We start from the raw sequence: 18,680 nt of genomic DNA on the forward strand, positions 1-18,680 counted from the left end.
ATTGGTTTTTGACATTTTATCCAAATCTCGGAGTTAATTTACCATAAAAATTAGGCTTTCACTTAATTATTTAAGTTCATTGTTCTATAAATAATTACAAACTGCATGATTGATCCTGATATTCCAACTTCATCTAAAATAATTTACAAAATATGAAAATAAACCAAACAACAAATATAAACTATATATCAAAATCCAAGTAGAATTGAATTAACCAATTTAAAAAATATATTTTAATAAACTATTGAATATTGATAGCGTGGGTTGGGTCAAGTTGTAAATCTTGTCACCGAACACAATTTATCAACTCATAAAAACCAGTACAAGGTGCTAGGTGGAGTTGGAACGGGTAAATTGAGTGAGCATTTGGGATTCGCTTAAACCTTCATTGAGGTTTGAGAAAAAAAAATAATCAGAAACCCCTTTCAATTTTCATTAATGACACTTAGCACCCTAAAGTTATTATTATTTTTTATCATATAAAAAATCTAGTTAGTAAGTTTTAATGTTATTCTAAGAATTATCTAGTTATTTTTTCGTATTAAATAATTAAATTCTTTTTTTTTTCTCTCAAAAAAAAAAAAGAATTTAATTATTTAATATGAAAAAATATGTATGTTGACTCAATTGTAACTGATATAAATGGTTATAGAGGGTTATTTGTTATATGAATCAAAACCCTTTAGGGATGTCATTTTATTTATAAAAATATGATTGGTTTTTGACATTTTCTCAAATCTTGAGGTAGATTGTTTTAATTTACCTTAAAAAATTAGGCCTTCATTTCATTACTTAAGTTCATTATTTTATAAATAATTGCAAATTACATGATTGATCTTGATATTTCAACTTCATCAAAAATAATTTTCAAAATATCAAAATAAACCAAACAACAAATAAACTAAATCTCAAAATTTCCCTTAAAAAAATACTAGATCTCAAAATTCAAGTTTCTATCTTTTAATAATAAATAAATAAAATCTCAAAATCCAAGAAGAACCAAATTAACCAATTTAAAAAATATATTTTTATAAACTATCGAAAATTGATAGCGTGGGTTGGGTCAAGTTGTAGACCTTGTCACCAAACCCAAAAAAACCAATACAAGGTGACAGGTGGAGTTGGAATAAGTTGAAAATCTTGTCATTGCATCAACTCATAAAAACAAGTGGGTTCCAGCTAACTCAACTAGTAAAGTCTTTGATAATTATATAAGTGATTTGGGATTCAATCTCCGCCTACACCAAAAATTGATTGATGTCTTAGTCTGATGATAAAGAGGTATCATCAAGAACGGATGTCATAGGTTAAAACTCTCTAAAAAGAAAATTCATAAAAACGAGTTCAAGTTGGTAGGTGGAGTTAGAACATGTTAAATTGAGCGAGCATTTGAGATTTGCTTGAAAAATTTTCACCTTTTTTTTAACGTATTTTTGAAATAAACAAGCTTTTAGTCTTTTATAACATATTTACTATAAAAATGATCAAAAATTATATCTATTCAATAAATACTATACAATATCTATTCAATAAATACTATACAAATACACTGCCGAAAATAAACAAAAGCGAAACAGTCAATTCATGAGTAGAATGGACACCATATGAGAGGAGTTACCTAGAGAAATACCCCTCTCTAGTGACCAGGAGTGGAAAGATTTCTCCTTTGTGGGTATTACAAGAAATGGTTACAAATTAGAATATTTTAGACAGATAGATTGATGTGTAATACATGGCATGCCCCCTCTCAATTTGAAAAATAGAACCGTTAGGACTTATCCTCACAGCCAACGGCTAGTTTTTTTTGTAATGTTCCTTTTGAGGACACCGCTACACTGTTCTCTCTCTTTTATCTCTCTCTCTGTCTCTCTCTGATATCCCTAATCCGGTAAACACCTCAGTCATATAGGGTCCTCCATCTGAATCTAAAGTCGTCGCTGAATTGACTATATATATATATATATATATATATTATTGAGTATTCGTTCTAAATTGACTTTTACTTAAACTGACCTCATTCACACTTTTTTCCTAAGTCATGGTCATCCATAACTTGTTATTTTGGAAATTTTGTTGCTCTGATGTATTTGCTCTTTGCATAATCAATCACATCATGATTTACCTTTTACCTCTCTCTACTAAATATGCAATCAAATTTGTTCTTCTCCTTTCTTAATAACAGAAATCTTTTCTATGAGTTGGGAATACTTTATTAAACAGACTGTTTCTTATCTTGTAGAGAACACTCAATTCCCTTGGGGTCAAGATATCCGAGTTATTCGATTCTGTGAAGATGAAACGCATAGAACTTGGGCTTTTGCAAAGAACAAAGACTCTTTCAACAGTTCTTGATGCTCAAGTAAGGCTGCCTGCCTCATTACTGCTTTCTGCATTATCTAACCCATTTCTGGCATACAAAGCATCTTTAATGTAATTTATATTTCAGTGGAACAAAGTTGTTTGTAACCTGCACGAATGGGAAATATATTCAGAAATACATTTATACAAAACATCCTGTTTGAACTAAAGGAGTAATAATTATCTTGCGTGATGTTTATTATAGGCGCCAACTCTTATCATTCACGTTTTCTTTCTTCCAACCAAAAGGGGCAAAAAATTAAAAACAAAAAGTTTTCATAAACTGTCTAAACAATAAACTAGCCATTCATGCTATGATTTAGATCTCTCTCTAGATTTTCATCTCAAATTTAATATCTTTTGCTCAGGGTACCATTCGCTTAAACTATGACTTCTCTTCATAAAGTGCAGTTGTATATAAGCATTGCAAATGACAGCCCATCTTAACCAACATTTTCATGATATTGCATTGACAAGTGTTCCCGTTACATTTTATGTAAGGTTGAATTTATTCAACCATCTAATTGGCTTTATTCCGTGCCAAATTTGCTTGTAATTCAGCATTTAGTAACCCTGTATTTAGGTGGGTTTGTTGTAAGGGTAGTGAGTGAGATAGAGTGAAGTTCGCTCAAGAGTGTGCAAGAAAACAGAGACTCGCGGCTGGGACTCGCGGGTGGACTCGCGGCTGGGACTCGCGGGTGGACTCGCGGCTGCAAGCCGCCAAAAGCTGCACACGTGCCAAGCATGCTGGAAGATGAACAGTCATGCTAGCTGGGGCACTACAGGACAAAACAGGACAACTGGCCATACGGTTAACTCACGACTGGATCTCGCGACTTGGTCAAGCCGCGAGGTCAAGCCGCGAGCCACCCCTGTTTTGCCAAAACCTGACGTTTCACATTCCTCTCCCATTCCAGTATAAATACCCCTTTAACCCACGATTGAAAGAGAGCTTCCAGAGAGAATTTTGAGAGAGAAACCCTAAAGAAAAACCAGATTGCTTCACCCACAATCTCTACCTTAGAGTCTCTTCAAATTCCTCAACTCTCTTCCTCTCCATTGTCAAATCCTTGAGAGGCATTGTACCAAACCTGGTTCTCACCATTATCATCTCTGTGAGACAGTTGTTTGGATTTCTGGGAAGCAGTTAGGAAGGAACCAATCTTCATTGGTTGATGCTATGGTATAGTAGCGGAATCCGGGAAGCTAGAAAAGAAAAAGGTTCGGCGCAACCTCGTTGGAGCAAGAAGCTTGGAGGGCTTAGGTGCACTGGGTAGATTAGGCTTGGAGGGTCTATTGCTGTCCTTGTATCCCAAGTTTATTTTCTAGTGGATTGATTACCGCTTGGAGGGCGGCGGAGAGGTTTTTCGCCGAGGACTTCGGTTTCCTCTTCGATAACACATCGCGTGTTGTCTTTGTGTTTGCATCTTCCTTCCTCTCTATCTTTGCCTTTATTTTATCTGCTGTGGGTTTATTTTGTTATGGCTTAGATAGTTGTTTAACTAATTTCATATTATAGCATGTGTTAAGTTTCCGCACACTTGTTGTTTGACATATTGCTTGATTTGGTTAAGTTGTTTTTGGGGGTCTAAACGTTCAAAGGTGTTTTGTACACGTTATTGAACTTTCAATTGGTATCAGAGCGGGTACACTTGTTGTGGTTTTATTACCTAAGTGTGATCCTAGACCCCTGAGTTGTGGTTGTTGTTTTGGTTTATACCATGCTGAATTGTAGCTTAAGTGTTTGTGAAAATGACTCTATGCATATGTCTGAAAGGTGTCTTACTGATGATCTTGTAGAGTTATTAAAAACTAAGAAACATGCTAGAATTTTTGTTCACATGCTGGAATATCTTGAAAATCAGAATCTTGTCTTACACAGTAGCATATCTGAATCTAAATTATTGATTAAGAAATATAAAAGAAAGAATAGAATGTTGTGTGAGATGATTGAGAATCTGAAAATGAAAAATCAATCTAAAAGAAGCATGAAACCTGATGATGAGTTTGTGTTTGAAGGTCAAGAATGTCTGTCACATGTGAACCTATTTGTGCATACCTCATTAAAGGTGTTTAATGCATGTTTGTGGTATCTTGACAGTGGGTGTTCTCGCCATATGACAGGGGATAAGTCACTGTTTAAGTCACTCAAAGAAAAGGTTGGTGACTATGTGACCTTTGGTGATGGAAGCCATGCTCAAGTCCTAGGCAAAGGAACCATTGAGATACCCGGTTTGCCTCTGTTGAAAGATGTGCTGTTCATAAAAGGGCTGAAGGCGAATTTGCTGAGCATCACTCAAATTTGTGATGACGATTTCCTGTTACAATTCTCTAAGAAAGGATGTTTGATCATCAATGAAGAGGGGATTCAGGTTTTGGAAGGAAATCAGACTACAGATAATTGTTATGGAATAGTTCCCACGGCACCAATATCGTGTAGAAGTGCTCGGGTGGATATGTTGGAGCTGTGGCATCACAGATTTGGGCATGCCAACTTCAAACAAGTAGCAAAAGGCTCCAAACTTGAAGCAGTCGAGGGACTTCCTAAGTTTGGAAAAGTGAAGAAGACCGTTTGTGGTGCATGTCAAATGGGGAAGCAAACTAAGGCAAGTCATCACAAGGTAAATGTGATAGTCACCTCTCGGTGTTTGGAGTTACTTCATGTTGATCTGATGGGGCCCACCAGAACTGAAAGCCTAGGGGGAAAAAGATACATTATGGTCATTGTGGACGACTACTCAAGATACACTTGGGTTGAATTCCTTAGAGAAAAATCAGAAGCTTGTGAGAGGTTGGAGATTCTGTGCAAGAAACTACAAAATGAAAAGGGGATTCCGATAGCCAAAGTTAGAAGTGATCATGGGAGAGAATTTGAGAATGAAAGATTCGAGTCCTTCTGTGAGAAGAATGGTATTAAAAGAGAGTTTTCAGCTCCCAAAACTCCACAACAAAATGGAGTGGTAGAGAGAAAAAATCGTGTGATTCAGGAGATGGCAAGAGTCATGTTGCTTAACAAGCAAATACCTCAAAAATTTTGGGGAGAAGCTGTCAACACCTCGTGTCACATTGGCAATAGGATTTTCTTTCGAGTTGGTACAAAGAAGACTGCATATGAGATATGGAATGGGAAGAAGCCTAAAGTGAAGTATTTCCGGGTATTTGGAAGTAAATGTTATATCTTAAATGATCGAGAGAATCTTGGGAAGTTTGATGCAAGAAGTGATGAGGGTATTTTTCTTGGCTACTCTACTACAAGTCGAGCGTATAGAGTGTTTAACAAGAGAACAAAGGCTGTGATGGAATCCATAAATGTCAAGATTGATGATGCCTTACCTAAGGTGGAAATGATTGATGATGTAGAAGGGCCGAGCACCGAAGAGCCTGATGTTGAGGTAGAAGCTTTGGATATAGAAGGTGAAGAACCTATACCAGAAGTAGAATCGACTCCCATCAACCCAAGAATGGAAACGAGATCGATGTCTAGAACTTCAAGTCCTCTTACTCCTCCAGAAGTTCATCCTCCTATCTCTCGTAGTGATGAAGTTTCCACTACAAAAAGGCCATCTTCAAGAGTTATCAAGAATCATCCGGAAAGTAATATCATAGGATCACTTGATGACGGTCTTCGCCTCAGGAAAGGAAATATTCTGCTAGCCAATCATGTAACATATCACTGTTATCTTGCACAGTTTGAACCAAAAAGGGTTGAAGAGGCTCTTCAAGATGAGAATTGGGTTGAGTCAATGCATGAAGAGCTGAATCAGTTTGTGAGGAATGATGTGTGGGAACTTGCTCCACGGCCTGAGAACGTTCATGTTATAGGCACAAAGTGGATTTTTAAAAACAAAACTGATGAAGATGGAGAGATAATTCGAAACAAGTCTCGGTTAGTGGCTCAAGGATACACACAAGTAGAAGGGGTGGATTTTGATGAATCATTTGCTCCGGTAGCAAGACTCGAATCCATTCGAATCCTCATGTCCATTGCGTGCACTTTGAATTTCAAACTTTATCAAATGGATGTTAAGTGCGCTTTTCTGAATGGATATCTAAATGAAGAAGTTTTTGTTGAGCAACCAAAAGGATTTGAGGATCCTCATTTTCCAGATCATGTATTAAGATTGAAGAAAGCACTTTATGGTTTAAAACAAGCGCTTAGAGCCTGGTACGATCGTCTTACACATTATCTTCTAGATAGAGGTTTCAAGAGAGGGTACGCCGATCGAACTCTGTTTGTCAAAAATGATGAAGATTATCTCCTTGTGGCACAAGTCTATGTTGATGACATAGTGTTTGGGGCAACTATCGAAGATCGTGCTACTGAGTTTTCTGAGGAGATGAAGAAGGAGTTTGAGATGAGCATGGTGGGGGAGCTCACATTCTTCTTAGGTCTTCAAGTCAAACAACAGAAGGAGGGTATATTTGTATCTCAAGAGAAGTATGCCAGAAACATTGTCAAGAAGTTTGGCCTAGACTCCAAAAAACATGCCTCCACTCCCATGAGCTCTTCCACTAAACTGAATGTGGATTCGTCGGGAGTTGAAGTAAGTCCTACATTGTATAGGAGCATCATAGGAAGTTTGCTCTACCTTACAGCCAGTAGACCGGACATTGCTTTCAGTGTCAGCGTTTGTGCCAGGTACCAAGCTAATTCGAAGGAATCTCACCTGACTGCTGCTAAGCGAATCATTCGATATGTGAATGGTACTGCAAACTATGGTCTGTGGTATTCAAAAGACTCAAATGCTTGTCTTGCTGGGTATTCAGATGCTGACTGGGCTGGCAGTGTAGACGATCGGAAAAGCACTTCAGGTGGCTGTTTTTATCTTGGTAACAATCTTGTTTCGTGGATGAGCAAGAAGCAGAATTCAGTGTCTCTATCTACTGCAGAAGCAGAATACATCGCTGCTGGAAGTTGCTGCACTCAGCTTCTTTGGATGAAGAAATTACTTCATGACTATGGAATTCCTCAAGAAACGATGTGTGTCTTCTGTGACAACACCAGTGCCATCAATCTTTCCAAGAATCCTGTTCAGCATTCAAAATCCAAACACATAGAGATACGTTACCATTTCATTCGGGATTTGGTAGAGGAAAGAGTTGTGTGTCTTGAGTTCATACACACCGACAATCAAAAGGCGGATATCTTCACCAAGCCTCTCGATGGTCCACGGTTTGAATCACTCCGTAAGACCATTGGTGTTGGTACAATTCCTTGACTCTCTTGTGTGTTGTGTGCTTCACATATTTATAATATGATAAATCTGTCTGTGTTGGGGCACACACCTTTTTGATTAGCCTTTTTGTGCAACATGTTTCTTGTTTGTCTGTCCTTTTGTGAATACTGTTGTTTCTTTTTGTGTTTGTTCAATCATTTTTGTTTCTTGTGTCAAAAATCCAAAAATCACATAAAAATTAGAAAATCAAAAAGCTTGATTGACTTTGTTGAGTTTTGTCTCAAAACTTGTTTTGCCTTGTACCTTTGTGCTAATGGCTTTGTGCATTTTCGAGCATTGCTTGTTTTCATGCACTTTTATCACTGTGGGAAAAATCTTGAAACCTATGTGATTGTTGTAAATAGATCTTCAAACTTGTCATGAATGATTAGTGAATGGCTATGTTGATCTTGAAACATGCATAGACTTGTGTCTATATATCTTCCCACTTTTTATTTTTGTTTTGCTAAAAAGAGCTCACCAAATGTAAATCTCCAAATGAAAAGAGATATTGAGCTGCAAAAGCCTGTCGCACATTCTAGTATTTGACTAGGAAAAAGGGTAAGCGACCTTATTTTAAAAGTGAATGTTCATTCAAAAAGGCCAAAGGCCTGTTCTTCAAAGAGAAATGTTATATATCTCTCTCACAATGAGAGATGATTGCCTCAAAAGATCAAAAAGATCAAATGTTATGATTGAAAGTGGAGTCAAATGAAAAGCTCCAAGTTATGATTATCAAATTGTGTGGGAGGTCATATATACATATTTCTATAATTGAGATGGGTCACATGATCTAGTGCTAATTGTGTATGCCTTGGTTGAATTGATCATCGAAGCTTCACATTAGACAAATGACCATCTCATTGTTGATATCCACACACAACACACAAGTTTATGTTCAATAAATGCCATATTCATTTGTGTGATTGTACTTGATGAAATGTGTTTTCACATGCTCAATCTTTGTTAATTCAAGCACAAAAAGATTTTTGAGTGTTTTAGGTGTTTTTGGAAAGTATTTTATTTGAAAATTCTGAAAATTTCAAAAATCCAGTTTTGCCCTGTTTTGGCGGCTCAGTCGCGGGTATGTCAAGTCGCGAGACTCAGTCGCATCTTCGCTGGTCATTTTTGGCGACTTGTTCGCGAGTGGAAGGTCCAGTCGCGAGGTTCACTCAGAGATTTTCGCGGCTCAGCTCGCGACTCACTCGCGGGTAGACCTTCCAGTCGCGAAAAACACTTAGAAAAATTTTTCAACTTTTTGTCCTTCAGTGTTTTGGCGGATTGATCTGGCGACTTTTTGGCGACTCGTTCCAGTCGCGAAAATCGCGTGTTTTGGTTAAACAGGGGCAGTTTTTAAACTTTTTATTTTTCCCTCGATCTTTTTGTGACTGTTCATTGTCTTTCTCATCTGCTCTTACACTGTGTCACCGTGCCTCCATTTTCGATCTCCCATACTTGTCTCTTTTCAGCTCAAAATCGTCGTCTAACAGGTATGGTTTTCTGTCCTGCACTCTATTTTACTTGTTGTTATGGTTTTCCCTCTGGTTCATTCACATTTGATTGTGATTTTGTGATGGGTTTTTAGCTCAACTATTATTCTTTGTTCTAGCTTCGCTTGGATGCTTGTGTTTCTGTGTTTGAGCTAGTTTATGTTGGTGGTTGTGTTCTTCATCATGTGCTTAGCTAGGGCTAGCTATTTTTTTCTGATCTGCTGTTGATATCATGTTTCACTATGATCCTGTGTGATATCTTGTTGATGTGTTGTTGAATTTGGTCCTTTTTCAGCTGATTATGTGGTTATATTTGGTCTTCCTATATTGTGTAGTTCAAATTTGGGATTTTGGTGTCCCTCATTGCTATTTTCTGACCATTCTCATCCAGCTATTAGGGTTTCTTCATTGTCCCTAAAATTCCACTAACCCACTGCTAATTTAGTTTGTTGGATTGTGTTCTGTCATTTCCTTTGTTCATAATGCAGACTAGTCATGTCGCCTTTCAAGAAAGCTGCTGTGAAAGGAGGTAGTTCCAAAGGGAAGGAACCAGTAATTGATGTTGATGATTATCCACCTTAGCCAAAGGGGACTCGCTCTTCCTCAAGGAGATTCGATCCCAACAAGTTCAGATCTTATGCAGCCTATCAATCTTATGAGAATTTCTTTCTACATGCCACACCATTACTAGAAAGAGCCTTGGATCAGTCCTCACTTCATGACACTGACATTCCGAAATGGTTTGCTCACAAGGATTGGAATTACCTGCTATCTGATCCGGATGACGTGTATGAAGAGTTAGTAAAAGAATTTTATGCTAACGCAATTGTGGAAGGAGATGAACTTAAGTGCTGGGTTCGGAACAAGAGCTTTTCTGTCTCTCCCACATATCTGGCAGAAATTCTTCACATCAACAGACCCATTTTCCGACATTCACCGGTCTATGATGATCTCTGTCCTGATGAGGAGCTTCTCAAAGAAAGTCTTGGTCAAGACTTGGAGTTCTCACCCAATGGCAAATCCATCAGTGTTTCCTCCCTTTCTCCAAAGCTGAGAGTGCTTACAATTGTGATGTTTCACAATTTGTACCCTTTATCAAGCACTGGGTATATGAACCTCGGACGTGCTTTGTTTCTTCATGATCTAATCTCTGATGAGGAAATAGACATCTGTGCTCATATCTTTCATGTTCTGCGCAAAACTGTTCTTCGAAATGAGTCTCAGATATGTGTTCCTTTCTGCAGTCTTATCTCACGGATCTTGAAGCTTAAGGGAATTTATCCAACGGCTGATGAAACTCCTCTCCCCAAACCAAGTCCAATCAACATGCGTACATTCAATGCAAGCGTTGGACATAGTCGGAAGAGAGCCAAACCAGAATCGTCTGCATCTCACAGTGACTCTCAGTTTAGCACTCTCTCCCTAGATGAGAAACTTGGTCGCATTGTTTCCTCTGTCCACGAGTTGAACACAAAGGTGTCTGGACTCACAGCTTCTCTACACCATCACAGCACTCGATGGGATATGAAGTTTACTTCTCTTCAAGCTCAATTGGATCAAATTCAGAGAAAGCTGGAAGAGGATGACTAGCCTATTCCATGACAAAAAGGGGGAGTGATGGGCATTATCAAAGGGGGAGAATATTACTTAAGGGGGAGTGTCTTTACTTTCTTTTTCAGTTTCATTTGTTTTCTTTAAGTTGATATATTGTGTTTTGTAAACTGTTATCCAGGATGTTATTGGTTTGTACCCATGTGCTTTTGTTAGCTTTTAGGGTTATTGTTTTTATGCATAGTTTGTAGGCTTTATGGTATGTACCTTGCTTGTGGAGCCTTTATGCTATGTTGAAATCAGTACTTTAATCTAAATGTTCTGCATTGTGGTTTATGTACTGTCACTCTTGTGCCCTTGTAGGATTGTTCCTAGATGCATATGCCTTGTGTGCAATGCATTGGTTGAGTGTTGAGCATACAAGTGTCTTGTCTTGTGCTTGTTAACTTGTATGTCCTTGTGTTCATTCCAAGTGTGAATGAGCACTGTGATTACTACCTTGTGGTGTTCACTTGGTTGATCAAGCCATGGTTTGTTTATTAACTCTATCTTTGCTTGATCACATATTGCATGTTTCATATGCATTCATAATTTTCTGCTTACAATGATCATGGTATATTGTTGTGTTTCAGGAGTATTATGTTCGTATGATTCAAGTGCTTCACAGCTTCTAGAGTTAGGTGTGAGTGAGTTTTGTTCAACTGTTCCCAACTCACATGTTAAGTCTAGAGTCTGTTTTAGGGTTTTGTCACGGAATAGCCAAAGGGGGAGATTGTAAGGTTGAATTTATTCAACCATCTAATTGGCTTTATTTCGTGCCAAATTTGCTTGTAATTCAGCATTTAGTAACCCTGTATTTAGGTGGGTTTGTTGTAAGGGTAGTGAGTGAGATAGAGTGAAGTTTGCTCAAGAGTGTGCAAGAAAACAGAGACTCGCGGCTGGGACTCGCGGGTGGACTCGCGGCTGGGACTCGCGGGTGGACTCGCGGCTGCAAGCCGCCAGAAGCTGCACACGTGCCAAGCATGCTGGAAGATGAACAGTCATGCTAGCTGGAGCACTACAGGACAAAACAGGACAACTGGCCATACGGTTAACTCGCGACTGGATCTCGCGACTTGGTCAAGCCGCGAGCCACCCCTGTTTTGCCAAAACCTGACGTTTCACATTCCTCTCCCACTCCAGTATAAATACCCCTTTAACCCACGATTGAAAGAGAGCTTCCAGAGAGAATTTTGAGAGAGAAACCCTAAAGAAAAACCAGATTGCTTCACCCACAATCTCTACCTTAGAGTCTCTTCAAATTCCTCAACTCTCTTCCTCTCCATTGTCAAATCCTTGAGAGGCATTGTACCAAACCTGGTTCTCACCATTATCATCTCTGTGAGACAGTTGTTTGGATTTCTGGAAAGCAGTTAGGAAGGAACCAATCTTCATTGGTTGATGCTATGGTATAGTAGCGGAATCCGGGAAGTTAGAAAAGAAAAAGGTTCGGCGCAACCTCGTTGGAGCAAGAAGCTTGGAGGGCTTAGGTGCACTGGGTAGATTAGGCTTGGAGGGTCTATTGCTGTCCTTGTATCCCAACTTTATTTTCTAGTGGATTGATTACCGCTTGGAGGGCGGCAGAGAGGTTTTTCGCCGAGGACTTCGGTTTCCTCTTCGATAACACATCGCGTGTTGTCTTTGTGTTTGCATCTTCCTTCCTCTCTATCTTTGCCTTTATTTTATCTGCTGTGGGTTTATTTTGTTATGGCTTAGATAGTTGTTTAACAAATTTCATATTATAGCATGTGTTAAGTTTCCGCACACTTGTTGTTTGACATATTGCTTGATTTGGTTAAGTTGTTTTTGGGGGTCTAAACGTTCAAAGGTGTTTTGTACACGTTATTGAACTTTCATTTTAGATCTTTCTCTAAGCCTCATCTCACATATTACTCTGTTCACCTTTTGCTTAAGACACCATTCACTTAAACTACATGACTTCAATTCATAAGTTATAGCATTGCAAAATGACGACCCCATCTTGGCAAATGTTTTCATGATATTGCATTGATGTTTTCATGATATTGCATTGACAGGTGTTTCTACTAAGTTTGATGTTTAACATAGTTTCATTTAGGGTCAGTTCTTTTTAGCTCAAAATGGACAATTATCTTCACCGTCAACTTTATGCACAAATTTTTAATGCTTACTTTTTATACATACAGTTTTTCTTTTACACAGTTTATCTTGTAAGACAAAATAAGCTCATCCAAATGCAATAAGTCGTTTTCATCTTAATTCTCATCCATTTATTTATTCTTTCCTTTTTTCTTTTTCTTAACGAGCAAAATTGGACCCAATGATGAGATCAATGCTTAAAGCTTGATATAACTACGGTGAATGTATCTAGGAAGCAAATATCTGTTGGGTTGTACAAGAAAATATTTATTCATCCCAATATCTTTTCTTTTCTTTACTTTTTTAGCCTATTGTTCTCTACCCATATGGTTTGACAACCAAATAGAATAAGTAGTGATGTTTTGGTCGACATCTCTTTAACCATTTTCTACAAACTAGATTTTTAATGGAAAAAGAGCCAAAGAAATTAATAAAAGATAAAAAAGAAACCTGGATAGTTTGTATGCCTATGTATTAATACTGACATTTTATAACTTTAAACAGTTCATAGTAATTATCTGTTGTGACTTTAGCTAGTACTTGCCGCCTCATAGAAGTGCAACTGTACAAACAAGCTTCCATCATCTTTATTTATTTGTTTATAATATTTATACACAGCTATCTCTTAAAGCTAGCATCCCACCGATTCTCGCTGGTGCTTATAAAATAGTTGAAAGCAGTTGTTGCTTGACACGGTTTTCAATTGCATGAATACCACAGGTGTGATAATTATACATGGTTTGTTTAACCAAAAAAAAAAAGAAAGATAATTATACATGGTTTTGAAAGCAGAATCTTTTTGAAATATAAGGACTTCTTCTTTTCTATATCAAATACTATAGGGATTTAGTTTGTGCTTATTTGTCCAAAGAAATATTTAACAAGAGAATGTATTGTGGTGGTTTAGGAGGCTTATAAAAAACTGCTTTTTGTTTATCAGGATGCTAATACTATATGAAATTTAGCAACAAACTGAATTCTTTATTTACAATGATTATTTTGATTTGCCTATAGCAATAAAATAATTTGGACCTTAGAAATTCTTTTCAAATTAAATCATACATGTAAGTCGTGAAACCAAAAAAATAGAGGTCGAAGCAGCCAACAATATGTACAAAAGTTGAATAATTTCTGTGTTTGATGAGATCATGTACAAAATCCGTGAAGTATACAATTCCCCCCCCCCCCCCCCCCCCCTCCTTTTTACCATTATATAACTATTGTGAGAATAGATTACTTTGTGCTCTTTACTTGTGAGATCATGTAACAGATAGGACTCTTTACTTTTTCTCTGACTCCTTTAAGAAAATATCGATTTGCCTTGTAACATTGGTGTTTGTAACATTCATAGTTTATCCCTATCTAAATCAAACGCTATTGGCCCTGATTTTAGATTCTCTATCTGGAGGAGTGGTCTGCTCTAGAAGAGGATTATTCAGTTTCTTTATCAGAAGCAATTCAAGCTTTGTTGAATGCCTCACTTCAACTTCCAATCGGGAATGTCAGGGTAATTTTTTTTTCTTTTGTCCATTTTAGCTTCCAAGTGGTACTAATGTTTAAAAAATCTTTGCTGATGATTCTTGACTATGAGAATTATGCATGTTGCAGGCTGATATAAGAGAGGTAGGAGAGGCACTGAACTCAGCAACAAATATGATGGAAATGATAGTTTTTCATCTTCAAAGCTTTGTGCCAAATGTAAAACAAGTGAGAGACATTTTCCTTTACCCTTGACAAGTAGATCTTTTATTTTCTCCATAGCTATGTTATATATAAACCACTACTTGACCCTATCCCACATTGTTATTTTCACTAGACACAACTCAATCCAAATCCAACTTATTGGATTGCTTTACGTGAACTATTTTAAGTTGAACAAAGTTCTTCTGTAGGAGATTTCTCCTTTATGCAATAATTTGTTCATGAAAATTTGTATATATTTAATTTAATCCTTTATGTTTCTCTATTAATGGTTACTGAATTCAGTGTGTTATATTGTGTATATTTGTAAATATGTGTAAATTTATGTAAATAAACTTTGCCTATTTTGAGTGTTTTAGTGATAAAGCTCATCTGACACAGGCAGAAGAAACAGAAAATTTAATTTCAGAACTAGCCAGAGTAACTGGGGGAGAAAAAGCTCTTATTGGAGAATGTGGTGGTCTGTTGTCTAAGACATATGCATCGCAGGTTAGCCTCACCACGACTCTGCTTGTAATGTATTATTATAACTGTCACTAAGTTGCTTTGTGGAAATGCCAGCATGCTTGAGTAGAGGATTGTTTTTATCTATAGTAGTCCCATGCTGAAGTGAAGGGGAAAAAAAAACTGTATAGAATATAACAAATAAATCAAAGATTATGCCTTGACCTTTCAATATTGCCTTCATATCAGGTGGAAGAGTTCAGTTTGAGGGGCCAGCTCATCCAATTGCATCATTGCTCTCATAAAGACAATCTTGTCAAGACTGAGTAGTACTTCATCACTGACATTTTGTTTGTGCTATCTACATAGGATCTAGGATTTAACCCATGATCAGTTGGTGTTGTCTGTGTGGCTTTTCAACAAAATAAACATTTTATTTACTCATAAGAACTCTCAATCACTCTCACTCTCTTGGAATCAAGGTGGAGGTGAGAAAATGAAGGGGGGGTGGAAGCTAGGCATGAAAGATAAATTTTGTTGTAAATCTGTCTTGGCCTAGCAATTCTTTTGTATGTATAAAACTTTTGTAAGATCTGTAATAATCAACAGCTTTACATCACAATTCTTTGATGAACTGGCTTTAAGCTCTCTTGCTAATTTCTTTGGTTGTAACATACAAGTGCAAGAAAAGAAGGGAAAACCCAGAAAACTAACCAACCTTATAAATGACACCAAAGCTTTTGGTAGAGCCTGATACCAATAACCATGCCTAACCTTAACATTTAACAATAGTTAACCAGTTTCTCAAACAAAAAAAAAAAAAAAAAAAAAAAAAAAAACAACAACAACAACAACAACAGTTTACCAACAAATAAGAGAAGTTAACAACCAAATGAGCATCTCCATTAGCTAGAGCATGATATCAGTGAGCCATGCCTAACAGTGCAATGATTGTATTGGATCAAAAAATAGTTTAACCTTTCAACTTTTTTACTCTTTACCTTTTTGACTTTTACATCTCATACACACAGAAATTGCATGGTGTGATGATTGTAATGGATCCAAATCCAGCTACACAGACCACTAACATCGATGAATCTGGGATGCATTATGTGAGCTATTGCATGAATGCCCTGAAAAATCATTCCAATATACCACGAGAAATTGTCATGATTTGTCATGACAGCATTTGCCTTTGCTGCCAAAAGGTATAGGCTAAAATTTTGTATTTCATTCCCAGCAATCAATTTGCCAAATTTGATAAGTTTCGGTGTATTCTTTCAGCTTGAATTTGGTTGTCTTTTCTGACTAAAACATTTGTTTGTATTAAAATAATCTTCCAATTTGACAAATTATGTTTTTCCACAATTTTTTATTTATTTTTTATTTTTATTTCAGTTGTTACAAATCGAATGGGGGAGAAGAGATTTAAGTCCAAATTTTCCATGTAAAGAGCACCCAATATCACTAAGACTCGTTATAAACATAAGTTAATTAAATTTTTTGCTTTCATATAGATAAAATAGGATTAAAAATCTAGGATATTGTTTTGATTAAAAAATCTATGATTTAATTTGTTACACTGTATTTTTAGAGGGATTATGTAAATTTTTATAACCATGCTGATGATGAGAAAACATCAGTCCAATATGTTGGGGTGGATTATAAATTCTTAACTAGAAAAACAAAAACTTTACTCATAAAAACAAAAACACAGACATTTGCTGTGACAAAGGCAGGGATCGAACCCTGAACAAGAAGCCTCACTAAGGAGGAACGAAAGTCTCACAGAGGAGGAACAAATACCAACAGACTATAAGCCGAAGGAGCACTTGGACGTTAATATTTAAAATCATATCTAATTATTAATTAGGCCTTTTCATAAGTAATGAGCCCAATAGCGACAATATGATGGGCTGGGCTAGACTAGCAGTGACCATGGCGATTATTGGAAGAAGAGCAGAAGAAGGAGAAAAAGGATTCAATTGTATTGTAGTAGTTGTTGAAGTTTGATTGAAGAAGAAGAAGAATGGCGTTGAAATTCTTGAACAAGAAGGGATGGCACACGGGTTCTCTTCGGAACATAGAGAACGTGTGGAAAGCCGAGCAAAAGCGCGCCGCAGAAGGTAAAGAAATTGGAAGAACTCCGCAAACAGATCCAGGAGGAAAGGGAGCGCCACGAGTTTCGTCTCCTTCAAGAGCAAGCCGGTCTCGTTCCGTACGTATCATCATTTTTTTTTTATATTTGCTAGAGTTAGGGTTTGAATTTTGAGGTTTTTCTGATACTAACAATTCTATAATTCTCTGTGACAGTAAGCAGGAGAGATTGGATTTTCTGTACGATTCGGGATTGGCTGTAGGAAAGGGCAGCTTCATCATCGGCACCGGCATCAGCTTCGCCTGGAGCTTTGTTCGAAGACAAGCCTCAGTCTGCGAATGACGCGTGGAAGAAACTTCATTCGGATCCTTTGCTTATGATTTTGCATTAAATGTAACAAATTTTGCCTTGGTTTGATTAGTATTAAATAATTTCATTTAATAAATATTTACATAATAAAAATTCTTACATATATTTTTTGCCATAGGCTCTAAATCATATTGGGCCACCTCTAATTAGAATCTTGACTCTCAAACTTCATGCTTTGATCAAATATTGAGAGTGGAAAATTGTAAATATCCATGTCTCTTCTTCTTTTGTTTTTAGGGTAGGCACCCCATGTCTTGAAAATGTATAATTTTAATAAGGAAGAATGCATTAAACCCTCCCTCCTGAAACTATCGATTTTTTTTTCGGAAGGCACATTGTACAAATGAAAGAATAAACAACTAAAGTTACATAATTGAATTGAATTTTAGGCAAATTTAGAGTGTATAATTTTAATTTAGCTTATTAAAAAACTGTAATGTACATGTATATGTACATGTTTATGTTTATGAAGTATTTATTTGAATATTTTATTGAAAAATGATTTTCCCTCTCTTTTATTTTGTATATAATTATGAAACTTGATAATGTTGATATTTATTGATAGACTTTTCTCTTTTTTTTTTTTTTTTTAATTTTTCTTTGTATGTGAAATATGAATTATAAAATTTGATAATTATGGAATTTGTTATTATTGTGTTTTATTAAATATGCTTTCCCCATGGACTCACAATTATATCTCTACCACTCACAACTCATCAACAAAAGTTGTGCAATTTTACGTTATCCAAGCATTTCTCATAGAATAATGCCCACAGTTCCTACTTCTAGGCAATTTATTTTTGGAATATTAATTTTTGTGTTATAAGCGCAATGTTTGCGATCTCCTAAATATGCGGAATATCAAACAATCTAGTTAGGTCTAAATGGCTCTAAGTAATGTGTTTGTTCCATTTGTTATATTGTTTTGCTTCTATAAATGTGCATGAGTAATGATATTAACCTTTTTTTTTTTTTTTTTTGATAGGTAATAAGAGTATTATTAAACAAACTATAAAACTAAAGTAAGCAAATACAAGGTGTTCATGATGGTGAACACAAAGAAATGCAACAAGCAAACAATCAGCATCAAACAACAAGGAAAAACTTAAAGTGCAATATTAAGAGAAGAAATAAACCCCAAGATAGTAGAACTATTCGAGAAGCCCCAACACCTAGACCAATCAAATAAAGTCTTCTGGCATAGAGCTTGTAATTGAACCAAGGATTTCTCAGTATCCTCAAAAGAGCGCTAGTTTCTTTCCATCCAAACAATCCACATCAAACAGCCAGGAACCA

General features: G+C 36.6%; 1 protein-coding gene and 1 long non-coding RNA gene across 3 annotated transcripts; both read left to right on the forward strand.

Annotated features, from left to right (window-relative positions):
* Window positions 1-1,732: 1,732 nt before the first annotated feature.
* On the forward strand, window positions 1,733-15,547 carry LOC126726819 (protein ENDOSPERM DEFECTIVE 1-like). 2 transcript variants are annotated; one of them, XM_050432187.1, is made up of 6 exons: window positions 1,733-1,888; window positions 2,240-2,359; window positions 14,166-14,279; window positions 14,381-14,479; window positions 14,855-14,962; window positions 15,167-15,547. In XM_050432187.1, exons 2-6 carry the CDS (start codon window positions 2,294-2,296, stop codon window positions 15,245-15,247), a joined length of 468 nt encoding a protein of 155 aa, XP_050288144.1. In that variant the 5' UTR covers window positions 1,733-1,888; window positions 2,240-2,293; the 3' UTR covers window positions 15,248-15,547. The 2 variants fall into 2 exon arrangements, with proteins under 2 accessions (XP_050288144.1, XP_050288143.1); XM_050432186.1 differs by lacking the exon at window positions 1,733-1,888 and adding an exon at window positions 2,015-2,083.
* A 1,202-nt stretch (window positions 15,548-16,749) lies between these two features.
* On the forward strand, window positions 16,750-17,591 carry LOC126729156 (uncharacterized). Its single transcript, XR_007656525.1, has 2 exons — window positions 16,750-17,135; window positions 17,231-17,591. It is a non-coding gene; the product is annotated as an uncharacterized LOC126729156 (long non-coding RNA).
* Window positions 17,592-18,680: the final 1,089 nt, after the last annotated feature.

The sequence above is a fragment of the Quercus robur genome, chromosome 5, assembly GCF_932294415.1.
Source record: "Quercus robur chromosome 5, dhQueRobu3.1, whole genome shotgun sequence".
Lineage (NCBI taxonomy): Eukaryota > Viridiplantae > Streptophyta > Magnoliopsida > Fagales > Fagaceae > Quercus > Quercus robur.

Bases quoted from the DNA above. Each gene is read 5' to 3' on its own strand.
- LOC126726819 (XM_050432186.1), top strand. From the start codon at position 2,039: ATGGTCATCCATAACTTGTTATTTTGGAAATTTTGTTGCTCTGAT. The intron at 14,280-14,380 runs GTAATTTTTTTT...TGCATGTTGCAG, and splicing joins TTCCAATCGGGAATGTCAGG to GCTGATATAAGAGAGGTAGG. The intron at 14,480-14,854 runs GTGAGAGACATT...CATCTGACACAG, and splicing joins TTGTGCCAAATGTAAAACAA to GCAGAAGAAACAGAAAATTT.